General features: G+C 48.8%; 2 protein-coding genes across 4 annotated transcripts; one reads left to right on the top strand and one right to left on the bottom strand.

The window, feature by feature from the left end:
• Window positions 1-57: 57 nt before the first annotated feature.
• KIF4A (kinesin family member 4A) lies at window positions 58-18545 on the top strand. 3 transcript variants are annotated; one of them, XM_058032682.1, is made up of 30 exons: window positions 58-180; window positions 260-374; window positions 1008-1198; window positions 1415-1504; window positions 2061-2227; window positions 2393-2487; window positions 2667-2786; window positions 4462-4637; window positions 5083-5144; window positions 5807-5942; window positions 6387-6445; window positions 6624-6729; window positions 7364-7429; window positions 7969-8151; window positions 8538-8641; window positions 8838-8982; window positions 9805-9915; window positions 10379-10462; window positions 11031-11144; window positions 11297-11452; window positions 12009-12103; window positions 13138-13267; window positions 13824-13994; window positions 14353-14460; window positions 14648-14725; window positions 14808-14909; window positions 15550-15699; window positions 16473-16589; window positions 17194-17316; window positions 17820-18545. In XM_058032682.1, the coding sequence occupies exons 1-30, from the start codon at window positions 58-60 to the stop codon at window positions 17994-17996; spliced, it is 3654 nt and encodes a 1217-aa protein (XP_057888665.1). In that variant the 3' UTR covers window positions 17997-18545. The 3 variants fall into 3 exon arrangements, with proteins under 3 accessions (XP_057888665.1, XP_057888664.1, XP_057888663.1); XM_058032681.1 differs by having other exon boundaries at window positions 16473-16595; window positions 17197-17316; XM_058032680.1 differs by having other exon boundaries at window positions 14808-14930; window positions 16473-16595; window positions 17197-17316.
• A 1206-nt stretch (window positions 18546-19751) lies between these two features.
• Window positions 19752-24178, bottom strand: TAF9B (TATA-box binding protein associated factor 9b). The gene is made up of 7 exons (XM_058032690.1): window positions 24098-24178; window positions 23930-24011; window positions 23233-23369; window positions 22375-22509; window positions 21638-21719; window positions 20802-20915; window positions 19752-20381 (listed from the first exon to the last, which is right to left on the bottom strand). Exons 1-7 carry the CDS (start codon window positions 24146-24148, stop codon window positions 20221-20223), a joined length of 762 nt encoding a protein of 253 aa, XP_057888673.1. The 5' UTR covers window positions 24149-24178; the 3' UTR covers window positions 19752-20220.
• Between the last annotated feature and the right edge of the window lie 728 nt (window positions 24179-24906).

Raw genomic sequence — 24906 nt, 5'->3', positions numbered from 1 at the left:
GCCAGCCCCGCTCCGTGCCCCGGCCCGCTCACGGCGCTCGTGTCCCGCAGGCTGGTGATGATGCGAGAGGACGAGAAGGGCATCCCGGTGCGCGTGGCGCTGCGCTGCCGGCCGCTGGTGCCCAAGGAGACCAGCGAGGGCTGCCAGACGTGCCTGTCCTTCGTGCCCGGCGAGCCTCAGGTGAGCCGCGGGGCCGTCCCGGGGGTCCCGCCGTTACCGGGAGCCGCTACCAGCGCTGCCCCGTCCCTCTCGCCCGCAGGTCGTGGTGGGCAATGACAAAGCCTTCACCTACGACTACGTGTTCGACCCGTCCGTGGAGCAGGAGGAGGTTTTCAACACCGCGGTGTCGCCTCTGGTCCGTGGCATCTTCAAAGGTTTGTCCCGGGTTTTGCCCGTTTGGAGCCCGTTCCTCTCTGCAGAACGAGGTGGGGATGTGCTCTGAGGCAGTTTTCATGGAGTGCCAGAGGGGTTTGGGTCGGAAAGGAGCTTCAACCCATCCAGTGCTCCCCCTGCCATGTGCAGGGACATCTTCCCCTGTCCAGCCTGGCCTTGGATGCTTCCAGGGATCCAGGGGCAGCCACAGCTTCTCTGGGCCTCCCCCTCTCACAGGGAACAATTCCTTCCCAATATTCCTATGGCAGTGGGAAGCCATTCCCCTTGTCCTGTGACTCCGAGCCATTACAAAAAGTCCCTTTCCCTCCTTAAGAATAACACAATGAATTGATAAACATCCTGTTCCAGGATGCTGCAGTGGAGCTGGGATGGCAGAGAATTTGTGCTGTATTTCTGTTTAGCTCTAATAAAACATCCAATCTTAAAAAAGAGCTGAAATAATCATTTTCTCTGTGCTTTATGAAGTTTTCATTGCCCTTTTTTTTCCTTCAATGTTCCTGACTGTGATGTATGCTTAAAGCTGGTGTAAGCTGATGATTTTCTGCAAGGGTGGTTTTCAGAAATGCAGCTTTCAGTCTCCACGTGACTCACCCGGGTGTCCTTTGTCCCCTCAGGATACAATGCCACTGTCTTGGCCTACGGACAGACGGGGTCAGGGAAAACCTATTCCATGGGAGGCACCTACACTGCCAACCAGGAGCATGAGCCCAGCGTGGGGGTCATCCCCAGGGTCATCAAGCTGCTCTTTGAGGAGAAACAGCAAAGGCACGATTGGGACTTCGTCCTCAAAGTTTCTTATTTGGAGGTAAAAGTTTGGTTTTTATCAAGTCAGGAATAAAGGGAGCTTTGAGGTCACCTCCTTCAGGTAACAGATATTGATTAAATCCACCCCTAAAACTCCAGGAGGTTTTGTTAGTTCTTTCTGTCTTTCCCTGAAGGTGAACTTAATAAAATGTGATGCTAAATTAGCCCTAATTTCAGCCTGGCTGCTAACTCTGCCCTGCTCCTTTGCTGCCTCCAGATTTACAACGAGGACATCCTGGACCTGCTGTGCCCCTCCCGAGAGCGCTCCCCCATCAGCATCCGGGAGGACCCCAAGGAAGGCATCAAGGTCTGCAGGGCTGGGGGCTGAAGGAGGGGCCCGTGTGGGAGTTTCTGTCATCCCCAAAGCAGTGGGATGGGGATTATCCATGTGGTGGGAGCAGCACACAGAGATCCAGGGGGTTGGATGCTCAGGGAAAGCACAGCTTGCCAAGGAGCACATCCAGTCCCTCCTGCTCATCCCCTGGGAGCTGCCTCTGCAATATTTTATTCACACAAATCCCCTCCCCATCAGCCCCTTCCTGTGGCTGGCACAGCTCTCAGCTCCCAGCTTGGCCTGGGATATCCATGGATTTGTCCCTGGAGCCCTGAGGAGCTCTGGCTCCATCCCAGAGCCCAGCTGGATCTGGAGCAGGCAGAGGAAACCTGGGGGGTGTTTAGGAACAGCATCAGGACGTGATTCCATGTTCCTGAAGTGAAATATTCACAACCAGTTTTTCCTGGGAGTTTCCATTCCAGCCCCCTGGGAATGGGCTGGCACAGCCTGAGGTGCAGGGAGATTTTTCTGATCCCAGGTGGGATGAATAGGAAGCAGAGGATAAACAATGTTTCCTTCCTGGCTGCAGATTGTGGGGTTGACAGAAAGAAATGTCACCTGTGCCCAAGAGACCGTGTCCTGCCTGGAGCAGGGGAACAACTGCAGAACTGTGGGATCCACGGCCATGAATTCCCAGTCCTCCAGATCCCATGCCATCTTCACCATCTTCATTGATCAGAAGAAGAAAAATGACAAGTGAGTGTCACTGTGCAGCTGATGAGAGTTACTTTCCCAAATTTTCCTCATCCTGGTCCTGAGCTGTGCTTCTCAAGGCAGTTCAGGTTTTGGCCCCCTGAATTTTCAGCTCCTGGGCTGCTCCTTTTCCACCTGGGAGAGTAAAACAGTTTCTTTCTGCCCTAGGAATTGCAGTTTTCACTGCAAGTTACACCTGGTAGACCTTGCTGGCTCTGAGAGACAGAAGAAGACCAAGGCTGAGGGAGACAGACTCAAAGAAGGTCTCTGGGCTGGGATTGGTGGAGTTTGGGTTTCTTTTCACTTGGGAGTTAATAAAAGAGCAAAGCACTTCTTTAACCCTTTAATCTGCCTTTTTTAACCTTGTTAAATTTTTAATAAGGGAAGGAAATGAGTTTGGAGCTGTTGAGGTGGCTGTGCTCACTGTGAGCTTTGTCTGCAGGAATCAACATCAACAGAGGCCTCCTGTGCCTGGGGAATGTCATCAGTGCTCTGGGAGAGGAGAATAAAAAGGGAGGCTTTGTCCCCTACAGAGACTCCAAGCTGACCAGGCTGCTGCAAGGTGAGAGAAGATGATGACAAAGCCTAAACTTACAGATGCTTTTGAAATAAAGCAGGAGAAAACCCCCAGCTCAGAGCTGCTGCTGCAAAGAGGTTTGTTTAATTTCTCACTGAAGCCAGGCCTTTTCCTGGACTCTTATTTTAGGTTGCAAATGCAGTGAGATGAGCTCAAAACAAGTCCTGCTCTCCTGCACTTTGTGTGACAGGAGGAAACAAGACAAAATCAGGGCTTATTTTTGGTGGGGAGTGTTGGGATCATTATCTTGTCAGAGTGACCCTGAGAAGAGTTGGAAAGTCTCTTTTCCCAGCCTGGCACTTGAAGAAGGAGTCAGGGCTCTTCATTTCTCAGTCTCAAGATTGTTTATTTTATCTTATCTGTAAAAAATTTTCTCCTGCCCTGCCAAGGTCAGCTTAGCAAGACAGTCTGAGGCACTCTGCCTGCCCCCGAGGCGGTGTCATCTTTTATACTGCAAACTACAAATAACATATTTACTTTTAATTCCCAATACCTATCACCTATGCTAGACAGTGCACTTCTACTCTGAACCAATCCCAAAGTGCCAACATCACAGCAGAAAATGGAGAACATGAAGAAGAAAGAAGGATGAGATACACTCTGATTCCTTCATCTTGTCTTCATAACCCCTATGCCAAAAATCCTAAAATCTACATTTTCACCCTGTGAACACTCCATTCTCACACCATTCTAACTTGTGTGGCTCTCATGTCCTCATACACAGGTGGCACTTCCTTAGAAGGATCAAAATCAAGCCACCAGGTGTTGTGGGCAACATGCCAGGGTCCCCAAGCCCCCAAGAGGGTTCTGGGCAACTCTGGACATCCAGAGGGATGGTCTGAGTTCCCACATCTCCCCCTTCTGTCTGCACCAAAAACTCCTCTTTTGCAACTGAGTTCCCACAGGGGAGAAAGAGGAGGAGAAGTCTGGGAGCAGAGATCTATTATTGTACCCTAATTATAGCAACTCCCTGGGTGATGTCACAGCCAGAATGAAGCTCCAGCTGTCTGTGCCTTCCCTGGGATTTGTTTTCTTAGTCTGAAGATCTGGTCTTTATTTTTCAGTAGCTGGGATTTGTCTTTCAATGCATTTTATTTAAGTTACCCTTTAATTTGGGCACAGCTTTAGTAGTGAAATTACTGGGATTTTGATGGTAATTACATAATTTGCTGCAAAAGCTCTTCAGTATTTTCCACGTCTGAAAGTACCTAATTAAAACCTGGATTAGGCTGGATGTGGGGCCCCTTTTTTTTAATGATCAGTAGCTTTAAGAGCCAATTTGTATAAAACCAAAGGATGAAGTTCCATGCAGCTTTGTGATCTGTTCTTTGCCAATAATTCTTTAAATTGGAGAAAATTCTGGATATTCATGGAGGTCTTGTTATTAGGGAGGGGCAAACCTGAAAGAACCAGGCCTGAAATGGTATAAAGAAATTATTTATCAGGGCAACAACTGGGGCTTCTGGGGTGAAACCTTTGATTTCAAACCCTGACTTTGGCTTTTAAAAACCCACTTTAAAACAGTCCTGAGTGTGCAGAGGAGAGAAAGTAAAGTGGCACCAAAATCCAGCTGTTTAATCTGCATTTTGGGGATGCACTCGTGGCATTTCACTGTCCTTGTTGCTCTGACAGCTTTGACATTGTTTCTTCTCCTTCCCAGACTCCTTGGGTGGGAACAGCCACACTCTGATGATTGCCTGTGTGAGCCCAGCAGATTCCAACCTGGAGGAGACCCTGAACACTCTGCGTTATGCTGACAGGGCCAGGAAGATCAAAAACAAACCCATTGTCAACGTGGACCCCCAGGCAGCTGAGCTGCACCAGCTGAAGCAGCAGGTACTGGGGGAACCCCTCAGCAAACCCCAGAGGAAGGCACAGCCTCACAAAAAATGCAAAACATCCCTCATGTGCATTGCTGTGTCTCTGTGGGAAGGGGATGTGTGGATATTTCTTGGAGTTTTTCTGCAGCCAGAGAAAAGTGGTGAGCACCCAATAAACCATTGCCTGGTGAGCTACAGGCACAGTCAGAAATGCAGAGATGGTTTGGTGCCTTCCTGACATCTCCTGCCTGTGCCCAGCACGAGGGGAAGGGAAGGGTTTTCCCTGGGGTGATCCCAGAGGGAAGTGAAGAACCTTTTGAGGAATAAATAACTTGGAGTACTGTAACAACACCACTTTGCACAGGCAGTGGTAAAAGGGGAATTATGGAGCAGGGAAGTCAGGAAGACCAAGGGTCCATGGAGCTGTTACATTCACAAACAATAATTATTTGTCTTTGCAGGTCCAGCAGCTCCAGGTGTTGCTGCTCCAGGCCCATGGAGGGACCCTGCCTGTGGCTCTCAAGTAAGATTTGTTATTTAATGTCCTCTGGATGTGTATTTATCACACTCCAGAGAAGTCTCTGGATCTCTTAGCTCTGGGCAGTGCTGTGGAGTGAGGGGGGAATAAATTGGTTGCTTTTTCCCTCCTCTTTCTGGCATCCTTACTGGAATTCCATGAGATATTTAGTTTTGTAGCAAACACCTCATGATTGCAAAAATCTGTTGCAGGAAGTAAAAGAGGAAGCAAGAAACACCTCCTGAATTAATTCCTGTCTCTGAGACCCATCCATCTCTGCTCTCCTCACCCCTCTACCCCTAAATGGGGGGCAGTTCCACCTCCATTTTCCTTAAAACACAAGATCTGGGACAGAGTTGGGCTGTGCAGGTGCTGTGTTCTGGGCATGTTCCAAACCCAAGGACATGGAGTTCACAACCTCTGTTTGGAGGTTTTTCCTGCATACTGGAAGTGTCCAAGGCTTGGACAGACCCTGGAGCAGCCTGATCTGTGGAAAGTGTTCTGCCCATGGCAGGGGTGGGGCTACATCAGCTTTAAGATCCTTCCCTCCCAAGCCAGTCTGGAGTATTTATTTTAAATTATTTAAGGAATTATAATAATAATTTTGGAGGTAACTTCAATGCTGTATCAAAGCCCAAACTCACGCCCACTGCTCCTTGTTGTTGCAGTGGTTTGGCCCCCTCAGAGAGCCTCCAATCCCTGATGGAGAAGAACCAATCCCTGCAAGAGGAGATCCAGAAGCTGAGCCAGGGGCTGAGTGAGGCTGCTGGGCAAACAGCACAGATGCTGGAGAGGATCATCCTGGTAAGTTCAGTTATCCCAGGAGAGTTCTAAATTGCTGGGAGTGAATCAACAGCAGCTCCAGTATTTATGACATATTGAGAATCTCTCTTAAATGGTCCTTTCATGTTGATTCCAAACGAGTCAGAACCAAAAACGTGCCTGAGTCTGTTGGCCTTTAGTTTTCTTTTGGAAAAAGGAGACCCGAATCTTTCAGCATTTTTAAGACTTTAAATATTTTGTTTTAATATTTTAAACAGCACTTGCACACTTGTGCTCTCCCTTCCCCACTCTGCTTTTTTCCTATTGCCTGCAGTGTCTATCCCTGAAAAAATGCTGTGAAATCCAGACTGGTGGCCCTGACCATGAAAGATCTTTCAGTGCATTGATTTTCACACTGCCAATCTTTTACTGAAAATTATCAGCTGATTTCTGGCTTCTTACCTTCTACGATTCTGATTTCTCTAGACAGAGCAAGAAAATGAGAAGATGTATGCAAAACTAGAGCAGCTCCAGCACCATGCTGTGTAAGTGTCCCCACACCCTTCTCCTGGGAAAATGTCCTTGGGAATTCAGTGTTTTCAGTGGGATAAACTGGATCCAACCAGCTGGAGTTTGTTCATCCAGAATTAATTCAGAGGTTGAGTGGGGAAAGTTGTTCTTCCCTGGCACAAACTCAGCATGGACTTGTTCCCCTGTTTCCAGGTGCAAGTTGGATCTGCAGAAGATGGTGGAGACCGTGGAAGATGAAGAGTTCAAGGAAAATGTGGAGGTGATCAGGAACCTGCAGCAGGTGCTGGCTGAGCTGCAGGTAAGGCTGAACCCAGAGAGTTGTGACAACAATCCCAGGAAATCTGGGATTCCACTCCAACAGCTTCCCTCAGGGAGCCCAGCAATTAAAATGTGAAATGACTCTTGAGATCCACTTCAGAATGTCCTGTTGTGCTATAATGCTGCAGAAAGGCCACTTGTGCTGCTCCTAGGGTGAAGGGAAGGAGGAGTTTACATGGAAAAACCTGACACAGGAGCTTGGCATGGATTTACAGTCCCTAAATTACATGGAGTGTTCCAAACTTGGTGATTTTTATGGACAATGCAAATTGCAGAGATCTGAGATTGTTAAATAGACACTTCCATGCTTTTGTCTAATGGAGGAATTTCAGTTCTCCCTCACTGGACATTCCTCTGTTCTCTCCTCCTCCTCTTACTGTTATCTCAGTGCTGGAGTTCAGGGAAGATTTCAAGGAATGTTTTTTCCAACTAGACATGGAGGAGTTTCCCCACATTCCTTGAGGAGGAGGATGATAGTCTCCTCTTTCCAGAGAGGTTCTGGCCAGAAGAGAATCACATTGTGCTTTGCCATAGTGTGCCAACAGACTCTTATTTCCTTAATTTGATTTCATATTTCTCTTTTCACCCAAACTTTCTCTTTCTCTGTCCACCAGAGTGAAAGTGCTGCTGCCACAGAAGCTGCTGCAGAGCTGCCAAACTCTGAACAGGATTCTCCAGGTGTAAGTGAGGGGCTCAGCAGTGCACACCTCACTGGGGCATGGTTTTATCTCCTCATCACTTTTATCTGCTCCCTGTTGTCATCATATTTCAAAAGTCCCTTACTTTGCTGGTGATTTCTTGTGGGCAGCTCTCCACAGCACTGACTCCTTCTGCAGATTGTTCCTTCTTTCTCAGGGCTCCTCTGCCTCCTCAAGGCTTTCCCTGACTGGCCAACCCAGCCCTTTTATCCCAGTTATCTTTATTAGTCACAGCTGCAGCCCATTAAAGGCAAGGCTGTTCTTCTTTGGTAATTAGAACAACTGGGACTTATCAGGGCAAGGCCACCTATAGCTCCCTCCTGCTCATTTTCTAACCCAGATGCTTGATAAATCATCACCCTTGTCTGTGCTCTTTCAAACTCAATGTGTTCACAGTGAAGAACCTGTTCTCATTTCTGAATATCTAATTTTTTTACATAAAAATGAATCTAAAGTGCTCTGTGGAAATAACAATTCAGGAGCTTTGGATTGGCCTCTCCTCATGGCTGTGGTTCCTGCAGGGAGCAGAAGTGGCCCAGGAACCCAAGAGAGCCTCTGACTTCAGCACCCAACACGCCCTGCGCCAGGCACAGCTCTCCAGGGAGCTGCTGGAGCTCAACAAAGCCCTGACTCTGAAAGAGGCCCTAGCCAAAAAGATGTCTCAAAATGATACTCAGCTGGGGCCCATTCAGTCTCAGTATGAGGTAAGGCTGAAATCCTCCTTGGTCAGTTTGTTTTCCCCAATTCCTGCTGGGGAGGGAAGGGAGATCTGTCCTCAGGGGCCTGTTCTGATCTGGGCTTATTCCATGAGCTGGGTCCCTGCTCCCTTGGACAGTTTTACCTGCTGTGCAGGGATCTCCCATGTCTGAAATGATTCAGTCAGGACATGGCCCCAGTGACTCTGTGCCCACCAAAGCTCCAGAGTGTGCTGGGCCAACCCCTGTGACCCTCACACTGCTCTGGGATTTGGTGGTTTAGCAGCCTGCTGTGAAGGAATTGGGTTTTTCAAGGTTTCTCAATCTTAAAGCTTTGTCTCAGGGTCTCTTTCCAAGGTTTTTATTTGGAGATTTATTCTTCCTGTCCTTTCTAGACGAATATCAGGGATCTGGAATTGGAGGTCAGCAACTTGCAGAAGGAAAAGGAGGAGCTGATCCTTGCTCTGCAAATGGCAAAGAAAGACATCAACCAGGCCAAGTAAGACAGCTCTGCCTGCAGCTCTGGGGGCTGTCAGTGTGTCTGAAAATCCAATGTCTTGCACTTCCATCATCTGTAAAAGCTCTTTTTTGGTGTAAAAATGTCCCTTTAATGTGCCAGGAGCTGCAGAGAAGCCTCCTGTGGGCTTTCAGCAGCAGCAGAGGTGACATTTGGGTTTGTTGTTGTTCCTCTCCAGGCTGAGCGAGCGGCGCCGGAAAAGGCTCCAGGAGCTGGAAGCACAAATTACTGAGCTCAAGAAGAAGCTGAATGAGCAATCCAAGCTCTTGAAGCTGAAGGAATCCACAGAGCACACAGTGTCCAAACTGAACCAGGAGATCAGGGTAACCAACAGGCACCTCTGACTTGAGCCAGTGTGGGCAAAGCAGATCCCAGACAGGAATCCCCTTTCTGTTTAGTCAGACTGAAAATAGCAGTTTTTGGCAAGATTCCTGTGGCCACATGACTACAATAGGCTGAGATTTGGAAGGAAAATAAGTCCAAAGTATCTTCTGACATTTCTAATTCATTGCCTCTGACAAATAATTTGATTTCTCTTTGATTTCCCTAAATTGTGCCTGTGTTGGTTTTTCTCCTATGTGTTGCCATCATATTTCAAAAGTCCCATAACTTCTCAGTGATTTCTTGTGGGCAGCCTCTTCACAGCACTGACTTCTTCTGCAGACTCCTCTCCCTCCTCAAGGTCTTCTTCCAGAAGGATTTCCCTGGCTGGCCAACCCACCCCTTTTATCCCAGTTATCTTCATTAGTCACAGCTGCAGCCCAGTTAGAACAGCTGGGACTTATCAGGGCAAGGCCACCTATATAATACATATCTTTTACTTATGACTCAAAGGCCACCTATATTTCCCCCTATTAATTAAAGAAACATGTTTAAATAGGCATTTTTACATATTCTACTTAGGATTAACAATTATACAAATATTTAAGTACAATATCATGTATTTTACTTATGACTCAAAGGCCACCTCTACTTTTGCCAGAAAAAACCCTGTATTTTAGCATTTTGAGAGTGTCCTGAGTGGGGGCACAGCAAGATTTTCCACCTGCCACTCCCCACACCTGGCAGGCACAGGGGGGAATGGAGGTTGAAGCTCTTTAGGATGTAAATCCTGGATAATTCTTCCAGCCCCTGGTGTCTTTCAGGAAATGAAGCAGCAAAGGGTACAGCTGATGCGTCAGATGAAAGAGGACACTGAGAAATTCAGGCAGTGGAAGCAGCAGAAGGACAAGGAGGTGATCCAGCTGAAGGAAAAGGTGAGCAAACAAGCCCCTCAGTCTATTCCACCCTCCAAAGGGATGCCTGAAGGTTCCTTTAACTGGGAGGTATCTTGGAAGGGCTAGGAATGCTCTGAAGAGAAGCTTGGCTTGTGTGGCTGCCACTTTTCACCACTTGACTTGTTTGTGGCTGGAGATCTTCAAGCTCTTGCCACAGCTGTGACTCTGCTCTAAAGCAGACAGCAAAATTAGTCAATATTTGAAGGATTTACAATTGTAGGGTTTGGCCTCAGCATGGGAGGTTTTTAAACTTGCAAAGACAGATGGATGGATAATGCAGGTCAATAAAATCCAGCTGCTGAGTGCAATGGCCAGAAAACACCTGGAGTGTCACAGCAATTGCTGCCCCTCACTGCCCTGGGGTGCTCAGGCTGGAATTTTGGGGCTGCAACCTTTCCTTTGTCGTGGAAAATGTGACTTTTGCAGCTGTTTCTCCTTGCAGGACCGTAAGAGACAATATGAGCTCCTCAAGCTGGAGAGGGATTTCCAGAAGCAGGCCAACGTCCTTCGGCGCAAAACAGAGGAGGTGAGGAGCCAACATCTCCTGGACATCCCAACCAATCCCTAAAGTCTGCCAAGTGGGGCTGGAGGAAGGATCAGGATACACAGAAACCTGTGAAAGGAAGTTTAGAGGCTGGGAAAAAAATATTCTCACTGTAGAGAAATCCCCATTTCTGCTTTGGAGGGATCCCAGTTAAATTTGCTCCTTAAAGACCAGGTGGCTCTGGGTGGCCAGGTGGCAAATCCATGCCCAAGGTTGGAAGTGGGGAATGAGTTTGGGTGGTGGATCTACAAGGTTGCAGTTCAGAATCCTTTCAGGATGGCTTTGTAAAAGAAATTCATCTTCAACCTCTCATTTTGGGTGTTTTCTTCTATCTTCAGGCACAGGAGGAGCTTTTCTTTTAAAGAAGGAATGGCAGCAAAGGAAATAAATTAAGAGCAGGAATCCTTGAGTTAAACCAGGATAACTTGAGATTTATTAACCTTGTGCTGTCACTGTCCCAGTGTTTGCCCTGGGCTGGGAATCCCTGGTGTTTCCAGCTGTAGCAGATGATTTGCAGTCCCTGTTCAGCTCCTTGTGGAATCTTTTCCAGGCAGCAGCTGCCAACAAACGCCTCAAGGATGCTCTGCAGAGGCAGAAGGAGGTGGCAGATAAACGGAAGGAGACCCAAAATCGGGGCATGGAAGGAATTGCTACACGAATTAAGGTGGGTAACAGTGGTTTTGCATCCCTACACTGGGCAAACTGGGATTTGGGGTGGGTGCTGCTGGCCTTGGTGGGAATTGCAGTGGGATTATTCAGAAGGGTTCAGTCCTGGAGCTGAGCTCAGCCACTGGGTTTTGGGGGTTGTTTTTCCAGAGCTGGCTTGCAAACGAAGTCGAGGTTCTTGTCAGCACTGAGGAAGCTCGAAGACACCTGGCAGACCTGCTGGAGGACAGGAAAATCCTTGCAAAAGAGCTCCTTCAGCTGAAAGAGAAGAAAGATGCTGGAGAAAACCCCCCTCCAAAGCTGCGGGTAAGAGGGAAATTCCTCTTCTCCCACCCCACTCCTCTGGCTGCTCTGCAATACTGGATTCATTCTTCTCTCTCCTACTTGGCCTGTTCCCTCAGAAGGTGGGGATGGATCCCACCCTTTCTGGGAGAAAGGGTTAATGTTTTCATCCTCTGAATGTCAGGGACAAGAGGTGCTGAAGGAACTTGTTACTTCAAGGAATTTGGGAAATTTTTTTCCCTGAAAAGGCAGTCAGGCTTTGGAACAGGCTGTCCAGGGAAAGTGGTGGAATCACCATCCCTGGAAGTGTCCAAAAACCATCTGGATGTGGCACCTGGGGACATGGGTGACCCGTCAGTGTTGGGTGAATGGTTGGACTCAATGCCCTGGGAGAGCTTTTCCAACCTCAAGGATTCTGAGGGATGTGAGTGGCTCACTCTCCTTAGCACAGGCTTTTGGGGAGGAACAATGGAACTGAAGCTTTGGGGAGAAGCCTGGAGGCTTTCCTGGCTGGAATATCTGTAAAAGTGTGATTTCCTCCCCTGTTGCTGCCCTGCATCCCTGTGTGCTGTGCTTGCAGAGGCGCACGTACTGCCTGGCTGAGCTGCAGGCTCTGGACACGGATGTCTCTGTCTCCAAGCAGATTGAGAGCCTGGAAACAGAGATGGAGCTCAGGTAAGGCACTGCCCCAGTGCTCATCCACACAGACTGGCACTGCAATGATGAGGGAAAGCCTTCTCACCCAGTACAAGAGAAGTTGCATTGCTGTGCTTGCTTAACCAGCACTCTAACCCATCTAATTGTTTTAGAGCCACTGCCAATCAAATTGGGGTGAAAATAGAGATGCTGAAAATCTTTTTCCAAAACTCCAAGTTTCAAGATCATCTTTACAGTCTGATTCATACTGATGGACAACCCTTTTTGCTCTGCATCTGTGGTCTTTAATCATATTTACACTGGGTGTCAGCAAGGAAAGCCTTCCAATGCTACCTGGAGCACCTTTGGTGTTTGGTGGAATGGGTGGCCAAGCTGTGTCTCCACAGATGAAAAACATCCCCCATGGTAAATTGTAACTGAAAATAGAACTGAGATATAATTACACCAAGAATCCACATCTTTATACACAGGGTGATAGGGAGTGACATCTGAAGTTTTGTCTTTGTTTTGTTCAAGCCCAAAATGCCAAATTTGATGCAAAAATCCATTTTTACAGAACCAAGAATTTCCTATTCTTGGGGTTCATAGGATGTTTCAGGAAGGAAAGGGGGTCCCAACACCCCATCCATCAGAAGGATTTATAACAAATGGTGCAAGACATGGAGGAATGGTTTTTGGCCAAGTATCTACTGGCAAACAGGCCAAACAAGTTGAAAATGGCTTTTCAGGGGGTGAAACCCCCAAACCCCTTTCAGTGGGTTTTCCTATCTGGAATTTTTCCAGAATGTGGGGAAAATGCTCAGGCACTTGGACTGAGTGTTTTGAGCTGTTAGTTATCACCTCTGGGGGAAAAACCTCCACTTTAATTTGGGAATGTGGAGTGGAGGCAGAACTCCCCAGGGAAGCAATGCAGGCTCCAGGTGCTCCACTGAGCAGCAAAAATCTCAATTTATACTGTTTTATTTAATATTCTGGGAACAGTCACATAAGCCCAGAAACCAGCCCTGGTTTTTTCCTGTGTTATAACCCCAAATCCATGGATTCTTCCCCAGGAGTGCCCAGATAGCAGATTTGCAGCAGAAACTCCTGGATGCAGACAATGGAGATCGGGCCAAGCAGCACTGGGACAGCATTGCCACCCTCCTGGAGGCCAAATGTGCTCTGAAGTATCTCCTGGCAGAGGTAAACCCTGGGCTTTCCTCTTTTATCCCTGAAAACAAAGGCTGTAAGTCTGCTTAGCCACAAATAACAGGAAGTGACCAAAGGAATTTGAGTGGAGCCTTCTTGTAATGGATGAGGTTTGTTCCCTTCTCAAGTTTGCATTAAAGTAACCTGCATGGGGGAGTGAAATCTCAAAAGCAGGGAAGAGGGGGATGGAATAGATGAGGGTCTGGATGCTTGCATAGGAAAGGGAAAAGGCAAATTTCAAAAGTGGAAGAGAAGAAAAAGTATCTAAAATACTTCCTGAACAAGCAGGGAAGCAGTGGAATTGGTATTGAGATGGAAAAAAGAAAAATTGGAGTATTGTGGGATCTGGGAAAGAGCAACTGAAGGACAAAATTACCTCTTGTTCCCTGGTGCTTGGAAATCAAAGGAGAAGGGTGAAAAGGAAAATATTCCAAGTGCTGCAGGAAGGGAGGTGAATTCAGAACAGTGAACAAGACCCTCAGCTCCCTGGTTTATCCCTGTCCCAGCAGGGAATCCCTGTCCCAGGCCATGCCTTGCTCTTGTTTTCCAGCTGGTCTCCTCCAAAGTGCGGGAGAGCAAACTGCAGAGCAGCCTGCAGCAGAGCCAGGCCAGCTGCTCTGATGTGCAGAAGATGCTCATGGAAGAGAGAAACCACATGGCAGAGGTGGAGGCAGAGCTCCAAAATCAGATTTTGGTGCAGGAACAGCAACACCAGGAAAAGGTGAATCACAGCTCGTGGAAATTTGGAGTCTGATCTCCAGGTCTGCTCAGAGAGAAGGGCAAAGGGGGATGTGCTGAAATGAAGCTGGTGCTGAATATCAGCTCAAATTCTGTTGGATTTTTGCAGATGGTTCATTCAAAGCCAACAAAATCTCTGTATTTATCCTGAGTAAATTGGTTTATTCAGGAACTTTCCTCCTGCTTTAAATGAGGAGGTTACAACTGAGCACAAAATCACTTTTCAAATAGATCAGGGTGGAATTGTGCTGGAAGTGGCAGGAAATTTCCCTGAGCCTGGACTTTGATGCCAAGTGCTCCTTTCAGGAATTCACCCCTGTTTATTCCCTGTTTATTTCTAGGTTCTGTACCTGCTCAGCCAATTCCAGCAGAAGGAAGCAGCAGAGAAGAGGTTGGAAGATTCCCTGAACGAGCAGGAGAAACAACTGCAGGAGCGACTGCGGTTCCAGGTGCAGGGGCTGGGGGAGGCTGGGATCCTTTGGGATTAGGAGAAGGATTGTGTGGAATTAGGAGAAGGATTCTGTGTTCCCTTTGCAGAAGCCTGCATGAGGTGGTTGCTGTGCAGGCTGGAATAACCCTGGGGATTTTCTCTTCTTTATCTGCAATGAAACAAATTTCCTCTTGTCCTGCAAACAGGAGGAAGAGCTGAAAAAAATGAGAGAGATCTGTGAGAAGAACCAGGAACTCCTCCGGGAAAATGACACTCTGAAACAGGTAGAGCCTTGTACAGACACCAGAGCCTCGTGGCAGCTGGGTTTGATGATTTTGCAGAGCTAATTCTTGTCCCTTTTGACAGAAACTGCTGCTCCTCCAAGTTGCCAGTGGCCAGAAGATCCAGCACATCCAGCAAAGGCCACCTGAGTCTCCAGACTCTTCTTTTGATTATGTTCCACCCAAAGTAAGAGGCTGCACAGATTGTGTTGCACCTGAATTCTTTGCCAGAGTTCATCTTGGCTGTTGATAATGTGGTTTTCATTCTCCTAAGCTGCTTTTACCAAGCACTTGTTCTCTGATTGAAATTCTGCTCATTTAATTCAGTCCTTTCCAGCAGACTCAAATGCCTTGCATTAGTTTTTTTATTAAAAGAAAAAAAAAAGGCAAACAAACCCCCAAACCTCATTGTAGTTCTGACTCTGTACCCTCCTTCACAATCCAGATTGTTTTTCTGTAACATGCCCAGTCTTTAAATTATGGAGCAAGGCACGTGTTTCACAGCCAACTTTGCTGCTTTGCATGGAGCCAAATCTTAGTGCTGGGAGGAAGAAATTATTAAAAACTCTTTGGACAGGAGTGTGACATTTGTTTTTTGTCATGTGATGTGTCAACAACTCAGACTTCCAAGGATTTGTCATCAGTAGTTTAAATTTCAATCCTGATAATTGGATCTTTTTTTTCCTTCCTTCACCCCACAACCTTCTTGGCTGTGAGGGACTCTGAAAACCCTAATAAAACCCTATTAAAATGTAATCATTATTAATATTATTAATGAAATAGAGCTGGTTTTTGGTGGCCTAACCCCTGGTGCTCCTGTGTTGCAGCCCAAGTGCCGCCGGCAGACGACGGCCAAGCCCCGAGCGCCCAGCCCTGAGGTGGATGTGGAGGATCTGCTCTCTGACCCTGGGGAGCTGGAGGATTCTGACTGGCTTCCTGGGAAAGCAGGCAGAGGAACCAGGAAAAACCTCATGGGGGTAAGATCCAGCTGCCCTTGATCCAGTGTCTGTTAGGGAATCACTTGCTGTGTGCAGGGGTTGGGATGGAGCTGTGAGGTGTGGTGTCCCCACTGCTCTCTAAGTGGCAGGAATGGGTTTTTTGGGTGCCTGGGGATATTTGGGACATTGCCACAGACACAGCCAAGGTTGTCTGCAGTCAGCAAGACTTTCCTGGACAGGTTTTCCCTGTCCAAGTCACTTTCTCCCATGTTCTGTCCTGCTGCCTGTGTCTGAGCTGGCCTCTGCTTTAGGAACAGCCCCAACAGCAGCCACATCCATCCAGGGAGCCAATTTTAGGGGGGAAAACAAACAAAAAAAAGGATGGCCTGCTGTGGATCCCTGCTTCCTTTGGGAACCTGCAGCTTGCAGTCCTGACAGAGCCTCAGCTTCCATCTGTCTGTGTCAGTCTGGAGCTTCAGCCTGTGACTCAAAAAATTCCTGAGGCTTTTGGGGTGGGGACTCCCTCTTTTTGTGGAAGTGTGGCCCAGAGACTGGGATCCTTTGGCATAACCTCAAGTCAGGCACTGGGTAACTGAAGGTATTTCTCCTGTAGATCCTGAAGATGGATCTGTAGGTAGAAGGATTTTATTCTGGATATTAGGAGGAAAATTATTCTGGGATGTAGCAAAATGCAGTGAAATGGCACAAGGGGCAGCTTGGGGCTGTCGCTGTCCTTGAGATGCCACAGCTGGCAGGACCTGGAGCATTCCAGGAGCATCCTGGCCATTGGATCCCCCTTCCCTCCCTGCCAGTGCTCGTGCAAGGGCCGCTGTGGGAACAGGCAGTGTGGCTGCAGGAGGCAGAAGTTGGGATGCACCGACGGCTGCAGCTGCGCCGCGGCCACGTGCAGGAACAGGGAGCGGGGCCTGGTGAGTGCTGCTGCCTCTGGGGGGCACAGGGGCTGCATGTGGGCAGGGGCAAAGCTGGAGGAAGGGATAATTCCCACACAAGCATAGTTTGTCCAGGCAGAGCAAGTGCACTTTGCTGAAACTCTGTCAATGTCACTAATTAGTGCCTCTCTGGTAACTGAGGAAAATTTTCCACTGCAGGACCAGACTCTGCCTATCAGGACAGAATTTTGGAGATTCACAGCAAAGATTTTCGTGTTCCCACTTCTCTTCCTCAAATCTAAGGATAAAAAGTTTCCTTTTTCCTTTTTGACTAAATAAATTAAAGTTTTGTCTTTGGCTTCAGACAACACCAAACCCTGACTCATTCCCAGATTTCTTTTTAAGAATGGAAGGGATGGTTTGGGGGAGGGGGTTGTAGCAGCAGGAAGGTCCATGAGAAACTGATGTTCCTAGTGGGAATTTTGAGATGTGGAGCAGGGACATCCCATAGTGCTCTAAATATTAGTGCCTAGTCTGAGCTGCAGCATCCTGTGCTGTGGAAAACTTCCCAGCTGGAGAGCAGGGGGCTGTGGTGGGAAGGGAAGGATGTTCTGTAAGAGCTTCACCCTCTGCTGCCCCTCAGGAGACCACAACATGTGAGGAGCACAAAAGGGACTCAGAGGGGTCCTTGAAGCTGGAAGACCCCACGGAGGTGAAAGCAGAAGAGACCTTCTTCCAGCCCGTGTGTGTCACTCCAACCAACAAGGTATTCCCAGGGGAGAGCAGAGCTCCTGAGTCAGGGTCTTGGAGGGAAATCACCCCAGAGGAGAAGCTGCTGCTGGAAAACTCTGCACAGCTCCAGGCAGCTCGTGTGGAAGCTGAGAGTGTGCTGAATTCCTCAGTTCCCACACTGAAATGATGCCATGAGCTTGCCACGTTTCCCTGCAGCACCTTCAGCAAGGAGAGAGGGGAAGTGAGGAGTTTGCAGGATAAAAATCCTGTCTGTCCACATTCACAGTGACCTCTCTGACCTGGCACATCTCATTTCACCTCAGCTAAACAAATTCTCGTATCCCATGGGAGCCCACTATTCCAACTGCTGTCTCTGCCTCCTGCATCTTGATATTTTGTCAAAAATTTTGTCTTTTTTCCTGACTCGAGTAAAAAAAAGCAACTCTTGAAGTTGGCCTGGCACTTGGTGTCCTGCTGCCTCTGGTGGGTCACCCCAGCTGTGACTAACTCCAAAGATTGTCCCTTGCTTTCCCCCAGGTCCTGCAGGACCTCACAGAGCAGGAGGTGCTCCTGAAGATTCCCAGCACTGCTGCCTCCCTGCTCGGGAGGGATGAGGAGTCCCAGGAGAACCAGAACCCCTTTGGGAGGAGGAAGAAGAGGATGCTGAGCAGCAACATCAGCTTCTTCTCAGGCTGCACCCCCATCAAGGAGTAGTTTACCTGTCCTGGAGCTTTTCCCATCCCTTTAGGCCACATTCCTGGTGATTTTTGAGGGAGTTGGATTCTCCTGCTGGAGCAGCAGCTCCTGCCCTCAGCAAGGGAGCCAAACTTCTTTCTTTGTTATGTCTCTGTAAATATTTGTGTGTTGGGGCCAGGTGGGGGGTTAAGAATTTTTCCTCTGAAATTCCTGGAGTGGATGGAGGTGATTTTCCAGGTGGGTGTTCCCAGCTCCCTCCCTCCTGCTGAGCTGTGAACGCTGGGTACGGTTTCACCTGAAATCTTGAGAGCTTTGTCTCTGCACTGGAGCTCTGCTCCTGCCTCTTCCCATGAGCCTGAAGGAACTTGTCCAGCTGCCCTGGGGGAGCCGTGGAGTGAGAAGGCCCTGACTGAAGTCTTAGCCTGAGCAGTTCAGAGCTGCTGGTTTTTCTGGCCCCTTTAGCCGCTGGACTGTGTTTATTCAATGAACTTAGAAACCTGACTTATGTGAATAATGTAGGAATTTTAACTCTGGTTTGTGATTTCAATAAAGGAGTTACTAAATAAACCTGACTTGGAGTTGGAATTATTGTGCACAACGCCCCCCAAGCCTCCCCTGGGCTCTCTGTGCTTAACTTTTGTCTTAAAACCAGTCCAGTAGTTGCTGTCACTGGGACCTGCTCAGGTCTTTCTGTCCAGACACCCCAAACAAGTTCCTGCTGCTTTTCCTTGCCCTCAGCCCTAAGTTATGAATGTCAGCAGGAAGAGAAGTTGATAAATGGAAATTTGTTAAATTTATTTTTTCCCTTTTGCCAATGGGTGTGACCCAGCCCTTCCCTGAGACATGTACAGGGATGTGGGATTTGGGCAGCAGTTTCCCTGACTTGAGAATTCTCTTTATTTACCTGTTGAATGAGGGCTTTGCCAATTTAGGGAATCCCAGGCTGGTTTGGGTTGGAAGGGGCCTTAAGGATCATCCACTTCCACCATCCCAGGCTGCTCCAAGCCCTGTCCAAACTGGCCTTGGACACTTCCAGGAATGGGACAGACACAGCTTCTCTGGACATCCTCTGCTAGGGCTTTACTACTCTCACAGGGAAGAATTCCTTCCCAAAATCCCCAAAATCCCCAAAATCACTCTGCTTTCCAAGTCTGAAGGCCTTGAGAGCTGTAAAGTATTTCCCAGTGATTTAAATGAACTTGGAAGTTCTGAGGGCTTAGGCCCTAACAGAAGATTGTCCCAATAATATTATGTAATTATATTATATATTATATATATATATATTTTGTATAACAATATTATATATTATTATATAAAATATATATGTTTCACATTATATAGCACAGGATTTTGTAATTTTAGAATGTGTACTTAATTCATGAAATACAATTTATATATGAAGTGTTTGTTTGCATAATTAACTACTCTGTATTCTCTCTACACACTATATATATTTTATGTATGTGTGCACACATACATATATACATTAATATATAAATATCTATGTGGATAGACAAATGTATATATATTAAAAAGTGTCTGGGAGAGTTTTGAGTGTACAAGGCAATTACATGTGTGTGTATATGATAAATATATAACATATATACACATATATATGAAACATATATATATGTATATATATAAGCAATATATATAAGTGTGTATATATAAAGTAATATAAAAGTACATTAAAAATATGGAAAATATATAGAAATATATATATAAAAGCCCCTGCTCCCTCCCCTAGGTGTGCACAAGACACCAAGACCGGGTTACAAACACTCTGCACTTTATTTCCACACTCCCAAGGCCCAAACGGGGCCTTCCTGCCCATTCCCACCCCCTGGAGTCTGTGTAAATCCCATGGAAGGGCTCCCTGAATCCCCCAGGAAAAGCTCCATGAATCCCACAGGAAAGGCTCCATGAATCCCATGGAAAGGCTCCATGAATCCCCCAGGAAAAGCTCCATGAATCCCATGGGATGAGCTCTGTGAATCCCATGGAAGGGCTCCCTGAATCCCACAGGAAAGGCTCCCTGAATCCCATGGAAAGGCTCCATGAATCCCAGGGAAAGGCTCTACGAATCCCACAGGAAAGGCTCCCTGAATCCCAGGGAAAGGCTCTACGAATCCCCCAGGAAAGGCTCCCTGAATCCCCCAGGAAAGGCTCCATGAATCCCATGGAAAGGCTCCATGAATCCCAGGGAAAGGCTCCATGAATCCCAGGGAAAGGCTGAGGGCCCTCACAAGGCGTCGTAGTCGTCGTCCTCCTCGTGTTTCCTCTTGAGCGGGTTGGGGTCGGCGGCGCCGGGCGGGACCATGTTGGTGGTGATCAGGATGTTCTTGGGGCCGATCAGGGAGGGGTTGATCAGGACGTTCTGCACCGTGGGCGTGGTGGGAGTGGCTGTGGGAATCATGGAAAGGGGTCACTGAAAGCTTGGAGCAATCCCTGAGTTATTCCAGGCTCATCCCAAGAGGGAGGATGGGGAAATGTTGGAGGGAGGGGTGAGGACACAAGGGGGAGAGGGAAACAGGAGCCAGGGAGGGAGGAGCTGCCCAGGATGGGGATGTTCTGGCTGCCACTGCTGTGCTGGGAATGGGAATTAACACTGGAAGTTCCTGCAATGAAGGACAGGGGGAGAAATTCCCACATCAACTTGGCCAGAGCAGCCATGGCTGCCCCATCCCTGACAGTGTTCCAGGCCAGCATGGAAGCTCTCTCTGGACACGGCAGGGGGTGGGATGGATGAGCTCCTCCCTGGCAGCCCAAGCAGGCTGTGGCTGTGTGGTTATCCCTGTTCCAGCCCCAGGGACCCCAGCATACCTGATTTCCCAGCAGGCTGTGAGGACGGGATCTGGACCGTGAAGCGCTGCCCCGCCAGCGACACCGGCGCGCCCACCTTGGCTGACACCGACACAGTCTGGGCTGAGGGCGTGCCTGGGTTCCACACAAACCACCAAAAGAAACCAAAATAAATCCAGAAACACTCCTACAACTCCCTCCCAAATGGAATCATTATTAATATTATTAATAATGACTATATTATTATTTATTATTACCATTATATTATTATTAATGTTGTTATTATTATATTGTTAACATATTATTATTATATTAATTATTATGTTAATGATATTATTACTAACAATATTAATAATTATTAGACACAGTGGGAATGCACAGGAACACAAACACACCAGATTTAAGGAACAGATTTCCATTTCCATCAGAGCTGCACATTTGCTCATTTTCCTGCATTTATCCCAGCCCTACAGAATTCCAGACTATAAACACACTAATTTTTAGGGCATAGCTGTAAGTTTTAAGATCCTTTTAAAAATGGATATTTCCCCACTGCTATTTAATTCAGCATCATACTGACACTGAGGAAACTAAGCCTAAATTTTAGTGAAGTTCTTGAATAATCTGTTAAATAAAGACTTTATCACAAATACAGAACACCTGTAATGCATTTACACTTAAATATTATTGTAATAATAAAGATCAATTTACAAAATTAACTTTCTGATGCTGTCAAACAATATAAGGTCAGGCAATCCCTGACATTCCCTCAGAGGCTGCAAAGTGTTTTAAATTATTCCTCTTTATTTTTCCTTCCTAAAAGGAAGGTGGGAATCCCCTGTGGAGCTGTTCCCTACCCAGAGTGGGAGTGCTGGGCCTGCTGCTCACGGCGCCCACGCTCAGGCGAGGGACTGTGATCCTGCCTGCTGTGGAGGAGACCTGTAGGGAGAGAGCCAGGGAATCAGGGAATGGCCTGGAATAAACAGGAAAGTCCCCCCAAAGTCAGGCATTCAGGGCTTCCCAGCAAAGGAAATATTTTCCCTCTAAAGCAGAAACAACTGAGGTAGATGTCAAAAGTACTCTTTAATATCTACACCAAAGCCTGACTTGTGCCTCTGACAACCTGACATTAAACCTGACAGTTTATCCTGGACATGAGGAGGAATTTCTTCAGGGAAAGGGTGGGCAGGCACTGGAAGGGGCTGCCCAGGGAGGTGTTGGGAGTCCCCATCCCTGTAGGTGCCCAGGGAATGACTGGATGTGGCACTCAGTGCTCTGGTGGGGACTGGGCACAGGTTGGATTTGATGATGCTGGAGAGCCTTTCCAGCCTCAGTGATTCTGGGATTTTGCAGTATTTCTTTAACACTACCATACTCCCAAACTTTAAATTTTCCCACATTTTAAAAATTTCCCACATTTCAAAATTTCCATTTAAAATCAACCAACAACAAATCGCAAACCCAGCCTGGAGACCTCCGAGCTGGCGTGCACAGGCCAATATTCACCCCCACCTTTCAGAGCTGTGGAAAACTGCAATTTAACACCACTCCCACCCACCCAGGGGTGCATCCCCAGTCCCTGAGCCATCCTCACCTTCTTCTGCAGGGATTTCAGGCGGTAGTTGGGGGCAGTCAGGCAGTACCTGTCGGGCGGCAGCCGCGGGCCCGAGTACGGCTTGATCAGCGGCAGCGGCGTCTGGTTCTTCTGGCGGGCAATGTCCAGCAGGAACTGCAGAGACACGGCCACAGCCCCGGGTCTGGGCACACCCCTGTGTCCTGGTGACACCCCTGTGCCCTGGTGACACCCCTGTGCACCACTGACACCCCTGTGCCCTGGTGACATCCCTGTGTCTGGTCACATCTCTGTGCCCCACTGGCATCCCCTGTGTCTGGTCACATCCCTGTGTCCTGGTGACGTCCCTGTGCCCCACTGACACCCCTGTGTCCTGGTGACATCCCTGTGCCCCACTGGCATCCCCTGTGTTCTACTGACAGACATCCCAGTGTGTCTGGGCACATCCCTGTGTCCTGGTGACATCCCCGTGTCCCTTCCTCATCCCCATGTCCCAGTGATATCCCAGTGTCCCAGCCACATCCCTGTGTCCAGTCAGATCCCTGGCCTCATCCCTGTGTCTGGTTATATCCCTATGTCCCAGTGACACCCCTATGTATTGGCCTCATCCCTGTTTCCTGGCCACATCCCCATGTCCTGGCCTCATCTCCGTGTCCCAGCCACATCCCTGTGTCCCAGTGACATCCCTATGTACCGGCCTCATCCCTGTGTCCTGTGCCAGCCTCGTGTCCCAGTGACACCCATGTCCCGCTGACATCCGCGTATCCCAATGACATCCCTGTGTCCTGGCCACATCCTCGTGTCCTGCGCCAGCCCTATGTCCTGCTGCCACCCCCATGTCCCCGTGCCATCCCCATGTCCCCGTGGCAGCCGGCTCACGTCGCGGGGCGGGGGCGATGTGAAGGACTGGTCGGTGCGGCACTGGATCGCCAGCCGCACGTCGTCCGCGTCCACGCTCGACTTCTTGGCGTGGCTCGAGTAGATCTTGGCGTCCTCCAGGATGGTGGTGACGTATCCTGGGGGAAACGGGCTCTGAGATTCATGAAACACTCCCCAGCCCCACCCTGCTCTGTCCTGGCTGGCACTGGAACCTCTGCGGGTACTGCTCAGAGCGCCCGGGGCAGCACTGACAGGATAACGGGATAAAGGGAAGGAATTCTTCCCTGCCAGGCCCTGGCACAGGGGCCCAGAGCAGCTGTGACTGCCCCGGCATCCCTGGAAGTGTCGAAGGCTAGGCTGGACACGGCTTGGAGCACCCTGGGATAGAGGAAGGTGCCCCTGCCCAAACCATGCTGGGTTTGTGATTCTGTGATTAAAGAGTCACAGAATTACAGCTGGAAAAGATCTCCGTGGTCACCGGGTCTGACAGGGGAGCCCCCGCGGAAACACGGACTCACAGAGCACTCCCTGCCCCACACAGCGCTTCCCTGCTCCAGACAACACTTCCCTGCCCCGCAAAACACTTCCCTGCCCCACACAGCGCTTCCCAGTCCCACACACCGCTTCCCAGCCCCCAACACCGCTTCCCTGCTCTACCCGCGGCTTCCCCGCGCACTTCCCGCCCGGCCCCGCTTACTGTAGGCGAACTCCAGCATCTGGTTGATGACGCGCGGCTCGTACTCGGTGATGCCCATGTCCTTGAGGATCTGCGCCATCACCTGCGGGGGGGACACAGGCACCGCTCAGCCCTCCGAGCCCTCGGTGCCTCCCGGTGCCGCCCGGATCCCCTCGCGCCCCGCGGTACCTGCGCGTCTTTAGGGGCGCTCTTGGGAGACGCCATCTTGGCCGCCTCCATCGTTTCCGGTCATGTGACACGAGGGGCGGGGCTACGGCGGCCGGGAGGGCGGCGTTGCCATGGAGACGCGGCCTAGCGGGGTTGCTATGGAGACGAGGCCTAGCGGGGTTGCCGTGGAAATGCGGCCTTGCAGGTCAGAAATTCGCTTTTCTATAAATATTCATGAGGACAAAGATGCACAGACCAAATCTGCTGGATTCAAGTGACTGTTATCCCACTTCCCCTGCTGCAGGCAGCCCAGTGCCTCCCATCTGCCCTGTGGTGATGCAGGAGGGGGTGTTTTGTTATTTCATTAATAGCTCTGAAGTCACTTTTTGAAATGCCAGCAATCCCAGGATTAACTAAAAATGACAGGGTGTTCCTGCTGTTCTGAAAATAACAGGTTCCACTTTGGAAGCAAATTTAAAAGCTTTTTAAAGCTGGTTTTCTTAGCAGCTGACTGGACTTGGAAACCACTTAGAGCACATTCCATATGAGTTTTGTCAAAGTTTCTCACTTTCTGAGGCAAAACAGAACCAAAAATAAAGTTTTGTTGTGATTTTGTTGGGCAGACGATCACCAGTGTTGCAGAAGCAGCTGCAATGTGTTATAAGCCGGGATGGTTGGATTGCAGCCAGGTCTGGAGGAAGAGGACGGGCTGGGGACTCCCATCCCAGCTCCTCAGAGACGGGGACAAACCAAGAGGACAAACCAGGAGCTGCTCCCTCTGATCTGCCCTGTGCTCTGGTGCTCCCCATGCACACCCAAGCAGGCATTCA

Source organism: Melospiza georgiana, chromosome 12 (assembly GCF_028018845.1).
Source record: "Melospiza georgiana isolate bMelGeo1 chromosome 12, bMelGeo1.pri, whole genome shotgun sequence".
Lineage (NCBI taxonomy): Eukaryota > Metazoa > Chordata > Aves > Passeriformes > Passerellidae > Melospiza > Melospiza georgiana.
The sequence above is the reverse complement of the archived record's forward strand: the minus strand, read 5'-3'. Positions and strand labels throughout refer to the sequence as shown.